Below are 19,584 nucleotides of genomic sequence, written 5' to 3' on the forward strand. Positions count from 1 at the left end.
AGGCAGACAGGCAATTAGATTTCTCAAACGTTTCTTAGGAACGGAACTGCAGTAAACCGCATCTGCTTCTAAGGCAGGAACCTCTGCAGGAGGACACAACAGGTTAGTGACCACGTCTGTGTGGTGGAGAATGATAATGAACACGTGAGTCACTAACATGTCTTATTGTTTAGTCTGAGCCCAGAGGATGAGGTTGGTTCCAGTCTCTCGGCTACCAACAAGACGCAGTGTGCGCCACCCAGAGAGTTCCAGACACTCAGTTAAAGAAAGGCAGGATAATCCAGAGGGCGAAGCTAAAGCTGGTGTCAAAGAGGTGCTTGGCAGTCAGAGCCAGGAGATCAGAGGTCTGAAGAGGTGCTGTAGGGACATTCAGAACAGACTCCGGAAACAGTTCCAGGTTCGGTTCACAGACAGGCAGAAATCCAAAGACTGGTCAGACAAACAGATCAGAATGGGGACAGGCAGGCTCAGAGGTCCAGAGAAAGAACGGGTCAGGATCAGACAATCAGAAACACAGGTACGCTAGAGAACTCTCAACACAGGTTCGAATAATCTGGTTCTGATGACTGGTCTTCAGAGATAGGAGGTGACTGAAATGAGAAATCAGACCAGACATCAGCGCCAAGATCCTGACACAGAGCTCCTCTGCATCTGAAGAAACTGGACCAATTGGTTTAGACAGAAGATCATGATGATTTCTGGGTAAATCCCACTGGAAGGAGAGCCTGCAGTGCACCCTGACTACATTATGCTGACAGTATGGCTCACCTGGTCTATGAACATACTTTGGATCCTTGAATTAACTTGAGAGTTTTGCTTATTATAACTGGTCTCTTAACTGGTCCAAATCAAATCTTTTTGATTCCCCTTAAGGCTATAATATAAAAAAACTCTTCTTTTGTTTTTTTTTCTAGGGGCCCAGGGAGGTAAAGGCCTGGTGTTTGCCCTTCAGGAGAGTCCTGGCAGATATCCTTGATATCTATGTTTCATTTTCACTGTGCTTCATATTGAGCCTAATCTAAGCTCTTGTTTTGATGCAGGTAAAAAAATAACACAATGGTTTAAGTGATGGTAAATGACAAACAACAGTTGGAAAATAGTCTCACAATTTATAGGAATTTTTGATGTTTGCTAATTTCATCTGTTAGAAATTAAACCAATGTTAATGCTGTTTGTAAGTCATATAGATCATAACAATATGAATTGTCTCAAAAGCAAATTACAAATAAAACCATTACTATTTAAATAAGTCATTTAGTTTTCATACTTGGCATTGTACCAAAGAAAAAAAAACCTCACATTAATATAAGTTAAACCTTTACTGAGGCTTTCCTTGACCCCTTTCTTTACTGCAGTAGAGCTGGCTATATGTTTCTTCTCAGTCTGGTCCATCTTGGGCCTCTCGGGCTTCCATACATACCTTGTCGCTTCCAATCTGACCACCAATGAAGATGTAAGTACTCAATACATGACGGTGTCAGTGGAGGGGGGGCTATAAATTCAAAATAGACGATAACAAAAACCAATCAAACCTGTAGACAGTTATCACACCAGTATATGTATATAAATGTCAACTACAAAAAACATTATAAAAAAAACACTTTATAAAAACAAAACATAATTTCATGTTCAGGTTTACTTTTTGTGCATAAATCTTGCCCTTCTGAGGCTGTGAAGGTGGATCTGTGTTTTGCATGGTCCAATATTGTTTCACAAACCTAAAAATATAATGTACCAGTTTAAAGCTGGTCTGTAACATAATGGAAATTTGATACAAGAAAATATTAATAATTAAATAACATAAAATATTTTTCTTTGATTGCTTTTGTCTTCTTTACTTCATTTCTTTAACACTTCCTTCCTTCCTTCCTTCCTTCCTTCCTTCCTTCCTTCCTTCCTTCCTTCCTTCCTTCCTTCCTTCCTTCCTTCCTTCCTTCCTTCCTTCCTTCCTTCCTGTTTAAGGTTAATGTAAATTAAACTGATTCGTTCTCCAAGAGAAACATATTTTGTAGAATATTTGCTTTTAAAGTTCAACCATGAAACTTCGTGCCAATAATATAATTATAAAATCTGAAAAAACATTGAAGCCTCTTATCCTTAGAACAGATATATAGTTTTTGGCAGCAGGATGGTTAAGAAAATTATCATGAATATGTGAGTTTATTTTAAATCTTTTTTTTTTTTTATTACCATCCCTAATAGAAACTCTTAAGACATGTAAGATGTTAGGGTGTGAGTGTTTTTTTAAATTATGTAATGACAAATATAATAATTTCTTACAATTAAATGCCACTTTGCAAACATGAAATGTATTTTTCAGATCAAAGGCTCCTGGTCAGGGAAGAGTGGAGACGGTGTAACCAACCCCTACAGTCAGAAAAACATCTTTATCAACTGTTGTTCGGTTCTCTGTGCACCTATGCCACCCAGGTCAGTCTCTAAAGACTTAAGGATCGATAAAACATTATTATTTTTATTATACCCTCATTTTATTTTAAGCTTTGCAAACTACCAACATGTTTGAAACTACATTTAAGCTTTTTGTGCTTTGCTATTTGCTCCTTTGGATGTAATCCTGTAGATTATATGTAGACAACAACCCTACCAGTGTTGAGTCAGGCAGTTCATCTGACATCAAGATAAATGTTCTGCTGTATATAAAAAAGGTTAAATGACAGCCTTGGAGTTAAACACCAAACATTTTAAATGTGATCTCATGCTAACTCCAAAAGAGGTTAAAAACTGGCGCCCGAGGAGAGTGATTTTCTCCTCTCGAAGCGGCATTTTCTTGTGTAAGTGTGATTTTGATGCTGTGGTAGATCAGCCATGTGCAGAAGTAGTTTAACATACATGCAAGTATGTTTATTTTGCTCATTGGCGTTTTGAAATAAATGTGACGCAATACAAATCAACGGGATTTCAGCTCATGTAGTTGAAATCCCTTCTGTTCTTCATCTAAAAAGTTTTTTTCAGTTCAAAGCTGGTGAGGGAGAAGTTTCAAGCTTTAAGGCTGTTTTGCAGATCGGCCTCCGGTTGTTGGTGCCGTTGACTCACTGACATATTTGCTTATATGCAGTAAATAATTAGCTGCGAACTGACGGAGCATCAGGCTTAATGCTGAATTTAGTTTTTTTTAAAAACATGAACTTAAAGCCTCCTTTTCTGATCAGTAGTTGGACTCAGTCTGAATACCTCAAATCAAAATTCCTCATCTCTCTGTAACTGAGATTTTTCTGGGATTTTTAATGTTTACCTCTCAAAGAATGATGAACCAATACCCTCACTGACCTAAAGCTCTGATGTTAACTGTTCTCCATGTGCAGCTCCACCAGTGCCCCTATAAAGGAAGCACACTTTAGGGGCACTTTACTTCAAAGGGGAGAATGTTGTTAACCAGAGTTTATTTTCTTTCTGCCTTTAAAGCTTGATCGACAGACGAGGCTTTCTGCCTGCCAATGAGGCGGCCCAGACTAGTGACGCGGACATCGAGCCGCCCCGTCTAAATCATAAAAACGAGATGAACGGGGTAGGAGCATCCCTCCATCTTGTGTTTGACTTGCAGGAATCCTCCTCTGACTCTCCCCTCCTCCTGAATAAATCCAGAACCGCAGCCCTGCCTGCCAGAGGCCCTGTTGCCTCCTGTAGTCCCAGAACAGTCGCTGTCTGCTTGCCTGTGTTCTTGCAAAGGTTGACCCGTCTGTGCTACATCCAGAATGTTGCTACGCTGATCATGCTGGTTGGGGTAAAGTGCCTCTGATTCTTAAAGGAGAAGTCCGGTCACATTCAGAATTCAAACTTCTGAAATTACTTTAATATAAAATAATTACACACTGTTCAATAAATGACAGGTGTTTTTAATTTAGAGTAATTTTCATTTGAACGTGCTTTACTGGAGGCATCCATGTTTGTCAAAGAACACTACTGCTACTAACACCTACTGGTTTGTGACGTCACGGTGCGGTATCGGCTGTTGATCAAGTCCCAGTGCTGTATCTGGTGTTTGTCACAATGCGCTATTATCCAAGTCATTCTTCTTCCAAATGTTGGCTACATATTACATGTTTCTTTTTCTCTGGCCAGAAGTTTGATCGCAAATCCTCCCTCTTCAAGTTGGCAATCCAACGACGAACCCGTCCGTGGAGGATCAGGAATCGGATTAGGGTTAGGAAAAATAACTATTTTTTCACTTTTACCCGATTTATTACAACATGCCATGCACGTGGGCATTGTCAGTTTCACTATAGCTCTGGTGAATTTCAATGGTGAAGTCCTCTGGAAATCTTCAATAATTGTTGTTGATTGCAGATGCGTCTACTTTAGTAGTTCCCATTGATTCTGCTTTTAAAGCGGGTAGAATGGCGCTAGGCTTACCGCACCGTGACGTCACTGCTGGAAGATGGCAGGAAGGAGGTGTTACTATATTTGGCTAAAAATGGCCGCTCCCAGACTCAGTAAACACAACGAAGATTATTGTATTTATTTATTTTTTTACTGATTAACGCTAATTTCATTAAATCATCACAAACTAATTAGTTTTAGGTATAAATAATGATCCATTGATTATTCCTTTGCTGACTGGACTTCTTCTTTATTGAGGCCTAAATAGAAAGGCACTTTTTGTCTTTTAATGAATGCACAGAAATCCCTGTTTGCCATTATCACTTTGTGTAGCGGTTGTATAATGTGTTTGATGCCTCAGTGGTTCCTTTGACTATAAATATAATCAGAAAGTTCAGGCAGTGCAAGAGGGGAAGAATTTTCCCCAATCCTCCTCGTCTTTTTCAATATTGTTCTTGTTGTTGGTGATGCACTGCAAAAAAATAAATCCGTAATTTTTTCTTTATCTGAGGAGGTAAGTGGGACACTTTGCTAATGGAACAAGACAATTTATATTTAGAATAAGAAAATACAATTCCATTGTCAAGTGCATATTATCTAAATATCTTAAAAAATAAGTATATTTGTTCTTGGATTGAGGAGGTAAAAGAGACATTTTGCCAATGGAACGAGACAATTTACACTTAAAAAAAGAAAACACAAGTGCATTTTAACTAATTATCTTATTTTAAGAGTAAAAATACTCATTCCATTGGTAACTCTCATTTACCTACTCAAATTAAGGGTAAATACATAAGAAAGAAATGTTTACTTATTTCTGGATCGTTTTGTTGTATTATTTCAAATGTAAATTGTCTTATTCCACTGGCAAAGAGTCTCACTTAGCTGCTTAATTCAAGAAAAAATGCATTTATTTTAAGAAAAATTGTCTTACTTAGATGAACATTTTTTGCTGTGTATATAGAACTAGTAGAGAACGTCTCGTTTTCAGCAGTATCTGCACCTGTAGGTGTGGTTTCAGTCCAAAGCGTCAGTACTCTGATATCAGGTAGCTGCTATGTGGCACACAGACACACACAATATTCTGTGGCAAGATTTGAAAACTGTTACCATCTGATCTGTGTTAAAAAGAACTGGAAAAATGGACTTTCTGATGGAAGGTCAGACACAGTTCAGGGGTGTGAATGTAAGCCGGTGTTCTGTCAGATGAGCATACACAACAAAAAAGGCCTTCTAAAAAATAAGAATAAATATAGTGTTTTAAGTGAATTATTGTTTATTTTGAGCAAAATAATCTGCCAGTGCAGCAAGCAAATGAGACTTGGTCAGATTTCTTAAAAAAAGAACATAATATCCAAGTAGTAAGCATCCAAAAAAAGTTAAATCAAGTAGAAAAATCTATTTTTTCTTTTACTTGTTAAGATTTTTTCTCTTATTTTGAGCAATGTATTCTAATTTATTAGTCATTATTGCTCAGAATTAAATAACCTCTAACCAATTATTGCTCAAAACAAGCATACAACAGGCTTAAAAACAAGGCAAATGTACTTGATACCAGTTCATTTAAAGGCTTAAAACTAGTCTGTTCTTCTTAGCTAGAATTCATTTCATTATTTAGGTGTAGTGAATGTATGGGGAAAATACACTTGACAAAAACTTCAAAACTTTTTTTTAATTAATATTTTAGCAGAAATGTCACAGAATTAACAGAACTTATAGAGCATGATGTAATAACATAAAATTAAGGGCCAAATGTAAAAAAAAAAAAACGGCGTTCCCCTTTAAGGCAGAGCTTCTATTATAGATTCAAGATTCAAGAGACTTTATTGTCATTCATATCACGTGTTACATGAGGTAGAACGAAATTGAGAGTCACGGCCCCAGTTACATCCGAATATAAAAAATAAAATATAAAAACTAGCTACAAGATCAAATTGTGCTAGCAAATTATATAAATAGAAAAAAATATTTACAGGTATATAAAAACAAGAAGTAGAAAATAAAATGTATATTAATAGGAATGTACAGGATAGATGAAGTATGAGTAATGTAGCAGCGTGGGAAGATAAATTTAGCAGTGCAACATTTTAAAGTGTCCGAGTGTAAACTGCAAATACAGTGTCATTGGGGGGGTTAGGGGTTGAAGTGACCAAGTTATTGTTTGGGACAGTGCAGTGAGAGAGACTGAGAGGAGTTTGAGAGTCTCACAGCTTCTGGTATGAAGCTGTTTCTCAGTCTGGTTGTCCTGCATTTCATGCTCCGCAGCCTCCTGCCTGAGGGTAGCGGGACAAAAAGTGAGTGTGCTGGGTGAGTGAGTGATAAGCATATGTATGATGTACAGTAGTTATGATGTATTGTAGTTTACTTTGTTTTGCAAACAGTGAATGATCCACTAGTGAGGTTCAGAATCTCAAAGCTAAATCATGAATGACAATCTCAATAACCCTTGAATGCAATCAGATTTGATTAGCAGGAATATCTTAATGAGATGGGGTCAGTTCTTAAAACAGGTTAATATGGATCGTCTTATTGTCTTGAAACAAGTAAAAATGTACTCACAGTCTAAATGTTAACGCGACTCAGTCCACAATGTGTGCTATTTTAAGAAAAAAGCTGCTCAGAATTAGTTTTATTATCTATTTAGGATGAAAAAGGTGAATTTTCTTAAAACAAATCAAATAATCTTAACAATATTCAGTCTTACTAAGAAAATACATTGAAAAGCAAGTGTAATAAGACCAAAATGCTGAATCCTTTTTTGCAGTGTACCCCGTCCGACCAGCATACCTATAATCAATACGCATGCGCAAGACGTCAGATGTGCGTTTATCCCTTTAGTCATGTACAAAAAAATAATTTATGGTCAGATAACCATATGCTTCAAAAACACCAAAAAGTAAGCCATTAAATTGATTTTTTGTACATGACTAAAGGGATACACACCTGTTTAGGTGATTTAAAGTTTATTTTTCATGCAAACCTAAAGGGATAAACTAAATGGATAAACGTATATTTATTATGGGTATGCTGGTCTGACAGAACACCGGTTAATCAGTTATTTATTTATTTATCTCATTAGCTTTGAAAAAAATGTCAGTTTTGAGACACCTCAATCTTTATTTTGTTTTAATGGATTAATTTATGTTTCATGTTTTTTTATTGATCCATATAAGTGTTTGTGTTAGGTTCAAACACCAAACACCTTATTCAGCAACCTGCACAAAGAATGACACAGAGAATTTAGTATATTTTACTTGCAAGGAGAGGGGATCAGAAACTGCATTCAGTTACAACTTCAAACCCACTCTGAAGCAGTATCTGCTCTCCAAGCCCTTTATTGAAGAAACGCCCTGATTACAATGTGGTTTCAACCGCTAAAGGGGGAGGGAACAGAACCCAGTTGAAACCAGAATTTTCGTACAACATCATACAACATCATACAACATCAGAGGATAAGGAGAACCCCTCTCCTTATCTAGTTGCACAGTTCTCCATTCTCCTCCACACCCTTAACGACATCTGTTAACAGCAGTCGCAGTCAACATCCCTCCTGCACAGACTTAAAAAACATTAATGACACAGCAAACAAAACTAAATGTTTTAACACTCTTTGTAATATGAGTAAGATAGAGATAACAAAATGTGTAAGTATAATATGATTAAAGTAGAATAACTTATGTTCAATTAATTAACCCAACATTTCCCTCCTGTTTATTCACTTTAAGCTATTTATTTTTATCATTCAATAGTTACTTCTTTTCAGATTTTCAACTAAGAAATCATTCTTTTTTCTTTTTTTAGCTGTAAAGGGTACACTCAGAGGTACTTTAAACTGGTGGGTTATTGTCGTTGGGATTAGGATAAAAGTCAGGAAAGTGTAAAGAGAATTCATCCTCTTCGCTGTCTTCATCATCCGATAGGTGTTCCTCAGTGGACATAAGGGCATACATTTCTGTTTTAATGGGTTGTATTGCAGTGGTAATTAGTCTATTTAGCAGCAATCTAATACATGGAATACAACAACATCCACATAAGGTCAGGATGGCGGCAAATATAGCTACAGACATCAAAATAGAAAGTACCAGTTGTTTGTATTTACCAAAAATGTCTCCAGATCCATCCCACATTTTTGTGTCAACTCCAGAATGGTCTTTCATTTTGCTGTTAAGAGAGCGAAGGCCTTCAAGGGCCTTTGTGAGGCTGCCATCTGCAGCAGTGTTGTTGGGAATAAAGGTGCAACACTGATCTCCAAAAATAGAGCACACACCACCTTTTTCAGCTAACAACATGTCAACAGCAATACGGTTCTGGAAAGCCATCAGAGAGGTAGCTGACAATTGTTCATGGACGGCGGAGAAGCCTTGTTCTGTTTTATTTCCCAGCCTCTGGACGTTATAATGGATGTAGTTGATCCTGTCTACATTTTTATTTATAGTATACCACCAGCATAAGAAAGATTCAAATCCTGCAGAAACTTGATTCACTAGTTTATACTCATCTGGAACACCTCTGGGTACTCCAATACTGTCAATATAAGTAGGGTCATCTGGACTCCGCGCATTTTCAGATGCCCTCCTTCTAGTATGCCATGTGTGAGGTAAAATACTGTTTACAGTCGTTAACAATTCATCCATTGTGAGTGAAGTAATAGAAACAGGTAAAATCAAGGTGACTGCAGCACACAATCCAGTGGTGTTGCATGGAAGTCTGTCAAACAATCTGTCATCTCCACACCACCACCAGATGTCACTGCGGGATTGAGGTTTAAAAAAGGTGGATACCAGTAAAATGCTTGCACATTGTTTTTCATTTAGTGTACCCAATTTTGGGCCCACTCCGGTCCTGTTTACACAGGTGAAATTTGCCACAGCCACTTTCTTCAAAAAGATTGGTTTTTTCTTCTCATCTGTGGTCAGGGGATAGATCTTATCCCAATAGGTGCAATTATCAGTTGGAACTGTATAATTCATTATATTTAGAAGACATTGAGGAGTTATGGTGGCAGGAACCACACGTAACAGCGGTCTGGCTCCCATACACACAAGACAATCAGTAGACACTGTTTTAGCTGCTTGTTCTGCCATTAAAAGCCAGTTGTTTGTTTGCCCAGAGATTCCAGTGGTGACTTGAAACAATTCATCTGTTTTAAGCGGGTCATTAATATTTTGAATTTTTATCTGTTCACCTTGGGCAGAAGTAAGAATCCCTTGTATCTCATTTTCTTCTTGTGTAACATTTGCAGAGCACAGATACAATGTCCAACACGGATCGGTTTCACTAGACCGTGCACATATAAATGAGGAAGAACAGCCTTCCTTCTCAAGGGGTTCTGCTGTGGAGTTTATTGTCATAGTGAAAACTTTGGAGGCATGGTTAACAGTGAACCCTGATATTCTACTCATCCATTTCTTAGCTAAAGATGTCCATCCATACGATCCTTTTTCCACTGTCCAGTGGTTCTGAAAACGTCTCCCCAACTCTTTTGAGTTCTTTGAACTACACGGGGATATAGGTAGAAATCATAACCTCGCCAATCTCCCGGGTCAATTTTAAATCTTTGCGAGAATGTTTGAAAAGGAATAGTCACTACACTGATTACTCTAGTAGAGTTATAGCAGAGATAGACGTCCCTTTTACAAATAGCTGGCTCATGGGGGCAACAAGAATCCTTGCCCTGAGTGAGAGCTAAAAACAAAACTAATATGAAAAGTTGCAACATCATCTAGGTTCAAACTTCAAAAAGTTTCCTATGGGTAATCTTTTACACAGTGGTCTACTTCCTATGACCTCTCGGCAGAGTTGTGTACAATCATCACCAGTTTGAGACGGTTGTATACTAAAAATACAACCCCCTTTGTACGATGGACTTCCTCTGAAGGTCGGTGAAGGAGACCAAATGCGTATTCTATAACAGGTACCACAGTAGAATTACTAGAGTGCTAAGCAGTATGGTAAGGTTCCACAGAATAATTAAGAAAGTGATTTTACTTATTACTCATCTGATCTAACTATCACTTTCTTGCAATCCATTTAGAAAACAAATCTATTATAACCAAACAGAATTGAAAGGATAAATAGGTTTAGGGAAAGCACCTTTTTTAGGTCTTAAATTTCCTTGAAGATTATGTTTAGCACATATTAGACATGCTTTACAAAAGTTTTTTGCATAAAATATAAATCCATATGCTGTATAATGATGCTCAATGCTCAATCAATCCTACAATCCCCCCGTTTGAGACATGAGTGAAATCATGACTCAATATAGCAGCTCATTCAAAGAAATTTTTTTATTTGGAAGGATTGGTTTATGTTCTGGTCACATATAGGGGCCATCATGGATTTTATGATAGTTTGGCTGAATAACATGTTTGTTTCGTTGAATGTCATCCCCACTTCACATGTATTTAATAAGAAATGTTATGTTTAATGCAATGTTACGATGAAATTAGGACAGCAACTAACAATTATTTCGTAAATCGATCAGTCTATCGTTAATTCTTTCGATTAATTGGTTAGCCAAAAGTTCTGTAAAGAAGATTACTAATGACATTAAACCAGGTGAAACCAAAACATTTCCTCCTGAAGAGCTCCGGACGGAAGTTATTGACAGACAAAAACATTTTATATCGTATTTGCAAAATGTTTATAAATTTATTTTACAGTTTTGGTATGATTACTGATCCAAGTGGGTTACTCTGTCGGAGAAAGCCAGATTTTACATGTATATTATGTGTTAGAGTCTCTATACTCCATTTAATGATGAATCACTAAATTTGTTTACGAATATGTAAATAAACAATGAATATGATTCATGTTTTCAGCCACAGATAAAATACATGAGATGGGCAACACAGAGTAACTACAGCCCAGATGTTCAACTTTCATAGTGAAGTTATTATTTTTAATGAAGCATAGTAGGTAAAAATATAAGAGTGGGGTTTAACTCTGCACGATTCTATATATTCAGAAGAAAGTACTGTATTTACCGTCTGTCTCAGTTGTTCAAATAAAATCATTTACAAAGTGGAAAACAGTCCTAATTCCACATTCATCAGAGCCGGTGATACTCCAACATTGATAAACAGCATCTAGTTAGTGTAGTGCTTAAAAATGTTTATTAATGTAGCAAAATGCTCCTTTTTTCTTTAAACAATGAATTCCTCTCATCAGTACTGATGCTCATATCAAGCATAAAAAAAAGAAAGGCATGCATAATGCATAGTACCAATGACACCAGACCAATAGTGTCCCTACCAGGGATGGGATGCCCAGCCTCTGTCTAAGCAAAGCATAGAGCATCCCTGCCTAAGAGGTTAACTGGACATTCAGGTAAAGTCAGTACAGACAGCCGGCAGGAGAGTCCTTCAGGGTCTCTCAACCACACAAGCTGGATCTCCTGCACAGCCTTTAAATGACCTTGAGCTAATCGGACTATGACAGTCTCAGGTCCTTGGCCAGCACCTGGAATTTGTTGTTTAACAGTTGTTCTGCACGCACCACTGTCACACAGGAAAACTGTTGGGGTGCTATTCACATGTATAGTTAATACAACTAATCCTTATTTATGCATATTAATTATGTTTTTGATAAAAATGCTTTGGCTAAAATGCCATCAGAAGGCTGATAAATAGAGAGGAAAAAAGGACAAGAACAGAGGGACAAAACCTAGAACAAATAATGAATGTCTATTCTATTAACATTTCTCTATCTGTAGAATAGGACTGTTTTATAGGTTTTCTTGTCAGGGGGGGCCCCCTGCCCATCCATGCCCAGGGCCCCAAATTTCCTAAATCCGCCCCTGCCTATAGACCATCATGACAGGAAAAAATGGATTTTCAGCTGGCCCCTGACCCGCCAAAGGATTTGGCAGCTCAATTAAAGGAAACACTCAATTTCAGGTTTGGGTTCAGGGGCTGGCTGTGGGGAGATTAAGCCTCCCCCCATATCTTTTGACCAAGCCCCCACAGGTCCCCCAGAATGGGTAACCCTTGTGGAGGTGCTGGGCATAGGAGAATAAGCCGGTAGATTCTCAACTTTAGGAGCTGGCAAGACTGGGGCTGAAGCAGAAGCAGCAGCAGCACCAAGTTCATTTGGGTCTTGCTGTAAAGCTGCTTGTGCAGCTGCTTGTGCTTGCTGTAATAATGCTGAATATGGACCTACAGGTAAATCATCTTTACGATGGGTATGTGCAAGGGTATGGGTTCTTTTATTGTGGTTCTGCAGGCTCCTGTATCACACAAAATTTAACAGGAGTGCCCTGGACCATCAGAACTATTTCTGGTCTATAACATTTCTTTAAAAAAAAATCTTCTAGGTTTAAGACATCCATATTTTCACCCTCTATCTCTCTAATAGAAAATGGTTGATCATCTAGTCATGCTGAGCTTCCTGCTTTTGTGGTTTACTTTGACAGTGTCTAGCTATGTGGCCTTTTTTTCCACATGACCAACACGCTCTGGAATTATCAGTTGAGCGTGATCCAAAATCTCTTCCCTTTCCACGGCCTCGGCCCCTACCTCTGGACTGCTGATAAAACACAGTGTCCTCTTCCTCCTGATAAAACACAGTGGATTCTTTATTGTGATTCTTTTTACTTTTTATGACTTTCTCTGCATGCAGGGCGTGGTTTATATACTTTTGGAGTGTTGCACCACTCATCTCTATGTGGTGACGATTTACCCATTCTTGAATTACACATTCTTCCACATCTTGCTTTGGAGAGGGAATTCCTTCTACTGTTTTTCTTTGTCTCTCCTCTCTCCCTCTCTTAACTCCACGCTCTCCCTCTTCTCTCTGTCCTGCTAATTTCATCCAGACCATGGTTTGCATGTAACCTTCTTTTGCCATCAAAGTGTCTTTATTTTTGCTTTTTGTTTTTATTTTTTGCTGCAATTCCTTTATGTTTGTGGTGCTCAATTTACCATTAAAACCGTAGTTTTTTATCCAGTAACACAACGGCTCTACCGCCCATGGGTCATCATTTTCAACTGCTTTCCAGTCTTTACACTGGAGTTCCTCCAATAACTTCTGTTTTTCTTTACTTTGCCCCTTTCCCATTTTGAACTAAATTTGGGCCCAGTGGGTTTTCAACACCTGTCGTGTTCTAAACACTGGGGCTTCAGACAAGATGGTGATCAACGACTTTTTGTGGTAAAACTCACTTCAACCCTTACAGGTGGAGTTTTCTTGTCTACAAACATCCACAAAAGCTCACCATTTAACCCTTGTCTTTTTGGTATGAAATACAGATATCTAGTGATATCTATATTTCCTTACACACGCACACACACACACACACACACTCACTGCGCAGTTAACTTTTACTTTATTTCTGTTTACTTATTTTAAACACAGAGGACGCCGCTATCCTATGCAGAATTTAACTAGTTTACAACTCGGGGAGCCTGCCCTTACAAACTAGGGGAGCCTGCCCTCCCGCGGACTTTAACTGTTTTAAAATTTCTATTTTACCTGATAGAGTCTAGAATTGTCAGGGTTTTAGTACAAAAGGGGGACCTCGTTACCCCATGCGGAATTTAACTATTTAAGATAGAGGACACCGCCGTCCTTCACGAGGTTTAAACTGTTTGCAAAGGGGAATCTCGTGACCCCACACTGAGAGGACTTCAAAAGGGGAATCTCGTGACCCCACGCCCTTCACTTCGATCTTTTTTTTCTTTTTTTTTATATTATTATATTTTTATAAATTTTTTATATTTTATATATTTTTCTTCCAATAATTCACTCACTCCTTATTAAAAGAAAAACTACTCACAATTCTCTGCGTCCTCGAAATGCTTCAACCGTCGGACCCCAGCTTGTAAGGGAGAGACCAGTCCCGTAAAGGGTCTCTTTGCTGCGGCCGCAGGCTTATCTGGATCTCACTCACCTGCTGGGGGTCGTCGGGTATCTTGCAATCCGGCTCGAAGGACCAATTAATGTTAGGTTTAAACACCAAACACCTTATTCAGCAACCTGCACAAAGAATGACACAGAGAATTTAGTATATTTTACTTGCAAGGAGAGGGGATCAGAAACTGCATTCAGTTACAACTTCAAACCCACTCTGAAGCAGTATCTGCTCTCCAAGCCCTTTATTGAAGAAACGCCCTGATTACAATGTGGTTTCAACCGCTAAAGGGGGAGGGAACAGAACCCAGTTGAAACCAGAATTTTCGTACAACATCATACAACATCATACAACATCAGAGGATAAGGAGAACCCCTCTCCTTATCTAGTTGCACAGTTCTCCATTCTCCTCCACACCCTTAACGACATCTGTTAACAGCAGTCGCAGTCAACATCCCTCCTGCACAGACTTAAAAAACATTAATGACACAGCAAACAAAACTAAATGTTTTAACACTCTTTGTAATATGAGTAAGATAGAGATAACAAAATGTGTAAGTATAATATGATTAAAGTAGAATAACTTATGTTCAATTAATTAACCCAACAGTTTGAAACTGTACAAACAAATCTGTTATAAACATTTTGTTCATTGCATCCTTTCTGTAAATTAATTTCTCATTGTTTAGTTCATCCATCCTCATCGTTTCCATCCTGAATAACATCTGCACCTTTCACACGTGGAAGGATAAAATCCCAGAGCTTCAGTTCGGTCTCATTATGCGTGTATTCAGCTGAGCCCAGACTCACTCTGCTCTATATGGTGTGTCCCTATGCCTGTGTCCCATCACTATCATCAGGAGGAGAAATGTCAGGACTTTGCAATGGTCTGCGCTGGCTAAAAAGCTGCTTTTAGTGCAGGAATGATGAGGCCTGAGCATGGTAAGCATGTTTAGACCAGAGGGAGGGGCAGTATGTTGATCTGCTGTCGTCTCCCTGCCTGTCCTGCATGCTTGTGCACCAGCACCGCCGTGATGCATGAATAAGAGCATTGAGTTTCAGCACTTTATTTTGCACAGCAATGACATACAAAACGACTTGCTTCTTCACCAATTTCATCTGTTATTCAATCAATATCAACCAAAGATAAGCTGATGATTTAATATGTAAAAGCATCTAAACCATCTGGGAAGTCAGATATCTGCTGTGATTAACCATATTTTTTTTTTCTTCTGAGTTCCTCACCCAAGCCTGATTGTGACTTTAACTAACCTGAAATAGGCTAAACGATATGAAAAAGTAGGACCTCAAAAAAATTATACAAGAGTAAAAAGTGTCACAATGACATAACTGACATCCGTTGTCCACTTACAGACCAAATTGATACTATTTTTCTGGGAGACAGAATACTGGTGGACATTTCTCAACTTTCAATTCAATTCAGTTTATTTCTATAGCGTGAATTCACATCACATGTCATCTCAAGGCACTTTACAGTTCACCAGATCATCTATTCAAATTGATTCAAAGTTTTCTCTCTAAGGAAAACCAGTTGATTGTATCGACTCATTGACTCAAAGGCAATCCCTCACACTAAGCATGCTTGTAGCGACAGTGGAGAGGAAAATTTCCCTTTAAACAGTAAGAGCCGAACCAGGCTCAGTGTGAGCGGCCATCTGCCGAGGCCGACTGGGGTTCAAGGAGACAGAAGCAGAGATACAAAAAGTACCTGTAAAAAATATCTATCCATCTATCCATCTATCTATCTATCTATCTATCTATCTATCTATCTATCTATCTATCTATCTATCTATCTATCTATCTATCTATCTATCTATCTATCTATCTATCTATCTATCTATCTATCTATCTATCTATCTATCTATCTATCTGACTGTATAAAAATTAGAAAGTAGAAATGCCTTAATATAGGTGTATTAAACCTTAATTTTAGTAGGTAAATAAGATAATCTGCCAATTGAAAAAGCATTTTTATACTTAAAATAAGTAATATTAAATAAGTTATAAATAATAAATAAATAAGACAAAGCATTTGTTTTTCTTATATTTAAAATATAAATACATTAGTTAATGTATTTTTCTACAAGCTCCTTTCTAGAGTTCTACTAGTTGTAGCTGGAAAAATTGAACTTCTGCTGCCCGATGCGCAGAAACAACCAATCAGAGAAGCTGATCTGGGAGCTGGCAGAGAGACAGACACACCACTGCTGATCCAGATCGCTATGATCACTCCTCTGAAACAGTTTATTAACGCCTAAATGAACTAATGTCCAAACCTGCTGGCAAAATATGTCCACTTTTATTATTCTGGTGCCTGCAGTTTCTACCACGAAAAACGTACTGGAAACCCCACCCCCCAGGAGGTGACCTGGCCTGAGGCACCCTGAGCCTCTCAGGGGTATGTGGGGTCTGAGCAGCAAAATAATATTTTAAGGCAGGGTCATAATCTTGATGAAGTGACTGAGCAGACAAGGTTTTAAGGTGGAATTTTTCACTTGAAAAAACATTAAAACTACTTTTTGCCAGCTTATCACAGCAAATATAGCAAAGCCGCTCTCTGCCATTGAACACAGGAGCAGCAGACACGTCTGGACACACTTTACTGGACAAGGTGCAGGAGCATCAAAGATGCCCTTAAGGCCCGTCTGACCTTTAAGTGGACAAGCATAAAAAATGAAAAACTTTTTTCATTAGGTGTGAAAGTAGTATTAGACCTGCGGTCACTCTGGAGGAGATAGAAAGCTGAACGAAGGAATCTGTTGGTAGAACAGCTATTAGCTGCTCCCCCTGTAGCTTTCAGTGAAACTGTCAAAACAGCTTCTTCTGTGCTGATAACAAAAGATTTTTATGTTATCAGGCTCCTCTCCTGTGGAACCAACTACCAGTTTTAGTCCGTGAGGCAGACACCCGGTCTACTTTGAAGGGTAGGATTAAAAATTTCATTTTTGGAAAAGCTTATAGTTAGAGTGGCTAAGGGTATCCTGAGCTATCTCTATAGTTATGCTGCTATAGGCTTAGACTGCTAGAGGACATAGGGACCCCCATTTCATCATTCTGCTTCATTCTACTTCTATTCTCCCACTCTATAGAATCTGTTAGTTCAATCTCTAACGTTCTGCTCTCTCTGCTTTTTCTCATAGTAGCTTCCCCTCGTTTTTTCATGTTTAGCTGGAGATCAGCCTGTTTTTCCAGTGTAGTCCTGTCTCTCTGACTGTGACTGGCTGGATGTGCTCTTTTCATCCTCTGACATGGCAGTTGGCTCGGACCTCGTCTGCCTGGCTGTGTGTTTCCTGGACGGGGCCGCCTTTTACAGTTGCCCTTTGTATCTCTTCTTCTGTCTCATTGAACTCCACACTAAACCTGGTTCTGATGGAGGTTTCTTCCTGTTAAAAGGGAGTTTTTCCTCTCCACTGTCGCTACAAGCATGCTTAGTGTGAGGGATTGCCTTGGAGTCAATTAATCAATGCAATCAACTGGTTTTCCTTAGATAGAAAACTGCATCAATTTGACTGGATGATCTGGTGCACTAAGTGCCTTGAGATGACATGTGTTGTGTATTGGTGCTATATAAATAAACTGAATTAAATTGAATTGAAAAGGATCATCCCATCATTCTGTAAGATGACCTCAACATTGTGACATGTCACCAGAAAACCATAAGTTTTGTGTTGCTGCCAAAGTTTCACTGCAGTCGACTTAGTGAAGTCGGAATAATATACATTTTATAGCATTAATGGGATAATTTCATCATTATTCCTATTAGAGCGCTACTATTACAGTCAAACTAATCTGTTTTTGACTGACTTATTCCTTCATTCTTGACTTTTGTTTCCATTCCCTTCCACAGTGCACACAGGGAACTAAAGGTCTGCTGGAGTCAGCGGCGCTCTCTCCCCTGCTGACCACCTCGTGTCCTCAGCTAAAACCTCAGACAGCGCTGCCCTTTCCAGACGACAGCCTTGCACAGAAAACTGACCCCTCACTGGAGCTTTCCCAGAGGACCCACCATAACTCCAGGACATATGGAAGTACTTCTCCTCCGCTTCCCAGCAAACCTCGCTCTCATAAACACAAACGAGCCGCTTCACATACACCCAGGTCCACCTTCGACCCGCATGTTTCCTCCTCCGTCCCTGTCAGCAGCCATGGCACCAAAGCCAGGGGCCACAGAGGAACAAAATTTGCGACACTGCAGTGACTGACTCTGGTGAAGGTTTCTGAAAGGATAGCCTGCATCGTGTAACATGATGAGATCCAGGAGATAAAACAGTTTTCCTTATTGCTGTTTGTTCAATGAAAGTCACAGGAATACGGGTTAGATTGTGATCCATGCAATAGAGATTATTGTGGATACAGTAACATATCATGGGCATAGAAAGCACATTATAAACCTCTTTAGGATTTAATGAAGATTAAGCCCTGTCAGGGATTTCATTGAGTCTTATATAACATAACTAACATGTTAAAATTTTAATTTTTCACAACAGTATTTCTATGTGGCTATCATCAATGAATTAAATTTTATTCAATTACTGTTGGAAGCTAAGAAGATGTTTTGTGGAAATAAAAGAAAAAGCTAATCAATCTGGATATGCTGGTGGAGCTTCTCAGTCAGCCAGGTCATGGTCCAAAAAGGAAACAAAATCCACTGGACTTTGTTTTCCAAGTTTGAAGGCGTTTCGCTTCCCATCCAGAACGCTTTCTCAATTCAAAATGTCTGGATTAGCGTTGAGTTCCAGGCTTTATAGACTAGCCCAACAAAAGCCTTGCAATGGCTTAAGGGCTGGTTATCCTCCAGCAGCACTGTGTCGCAGTGAGTTTGTCGCAGATATTTTTGATTTATGACCAATTTTGAAGCGTGGTCTGGCCTATTTTATTCCACAACGCAAGAGGGGAAATCAGGAACTAGCTGTGGGTCTAGATACGGCCGAGGCGGTGAGGAAGCTAAAAAACGCAAGGAGAAATTTTGTCAGACAGCAGAGGGGCGAAACAGAGCGGGTATCCAGGTGGAAAAAGGGTCCCAGTGTTCTCACACACCTCGCTCTTCTAATGCTCCAACCTCAACAGTGGTCATAAAAACTAAACAAGCCGGTAAGGCACCAAACAGGAAATACGCATAGTGTAGAGTGGATGTCGATTTGACCAATCAGAGGCCTCCTGTCTGCAGTCACCTAAAATTTCGGAGAGGTGCAGCAGTGTCTGCGGAAGGGGCGGGGGCATATCTACGTTAACTGTGACACATGTGCAGACGACCTGCTTTCAGAGCATAAACCAGCATTTAGACAACATGCACATTGAAACTGGAAATTCAGCTCCACCCCTTAACAATGGGAGTCGTTTAGGTCATTATTGGCCTGCAATACCCAATACTGGTC

General features: G+C 38.9%; 1 protein-coding gene across 3 annotated transcripts in view; it reads left to right on the forward strand.

Annotated features, from left to right (window-relative positions):
- Positions 1-18,784, forward strand: part of LOC119794922 (palmitoyltransferase ZDHHC18-A-like) — a 28,871-nt gene extending 10,087 nt beyond the window's left edge. Inside the window, exons 5-10 of one of the 3 annotated variants that reach the window (XM_038302686.1) lie at positions 915-975; positions 1,351-1,453; positions 2,321-2,430; positions 3,424-3,526; positions 18,057-18,460; positions 18,498-18,784. In XM_038302686.1, coding sequence (XP_038158614.1) covers positions 915-975; positions 1,351-1,453; positions 2,321-2,430; positions 3,424-3,526; positions 18,057-18,407 — 728 coding nt within the window. In that variant the 3' untranslated portion in view covers positions 18,408-18,460; positions 18,498-18,784. Of the gene's footprint in view, positions 1-914; positions 976-1,350; positions 1,454-2,320; positions 2,431-3,423; positions 3,527-18,056 lie in introns of all 3 variants that reach the window. The other 2 variants (XM_038302688.1, XM_038302687.1) reach the window with 2 other exon arrangements.
- Positions 18,785-19,584: the final 800 nt, after the last annotated feature.

The sequence above is a fragment of the Cyprinodon tularosa genome, unplaced genomic scaffold (assembly GCF_016077235.1).
Source record: "Cyprinodon tularosa strain WSP-4 unplaced genomic scaffold, ASM1607723v1 ctg498, whole genome shotgun sequence".
NCBI classification, from domain to species: domain Eukaryota; kingdom Metazoa; phylum Chordata; class Actinopteri; order Cyprinodontiformes; family Cyprinodontidae; genus Cyprinodon; species Cyprinodon tularosa.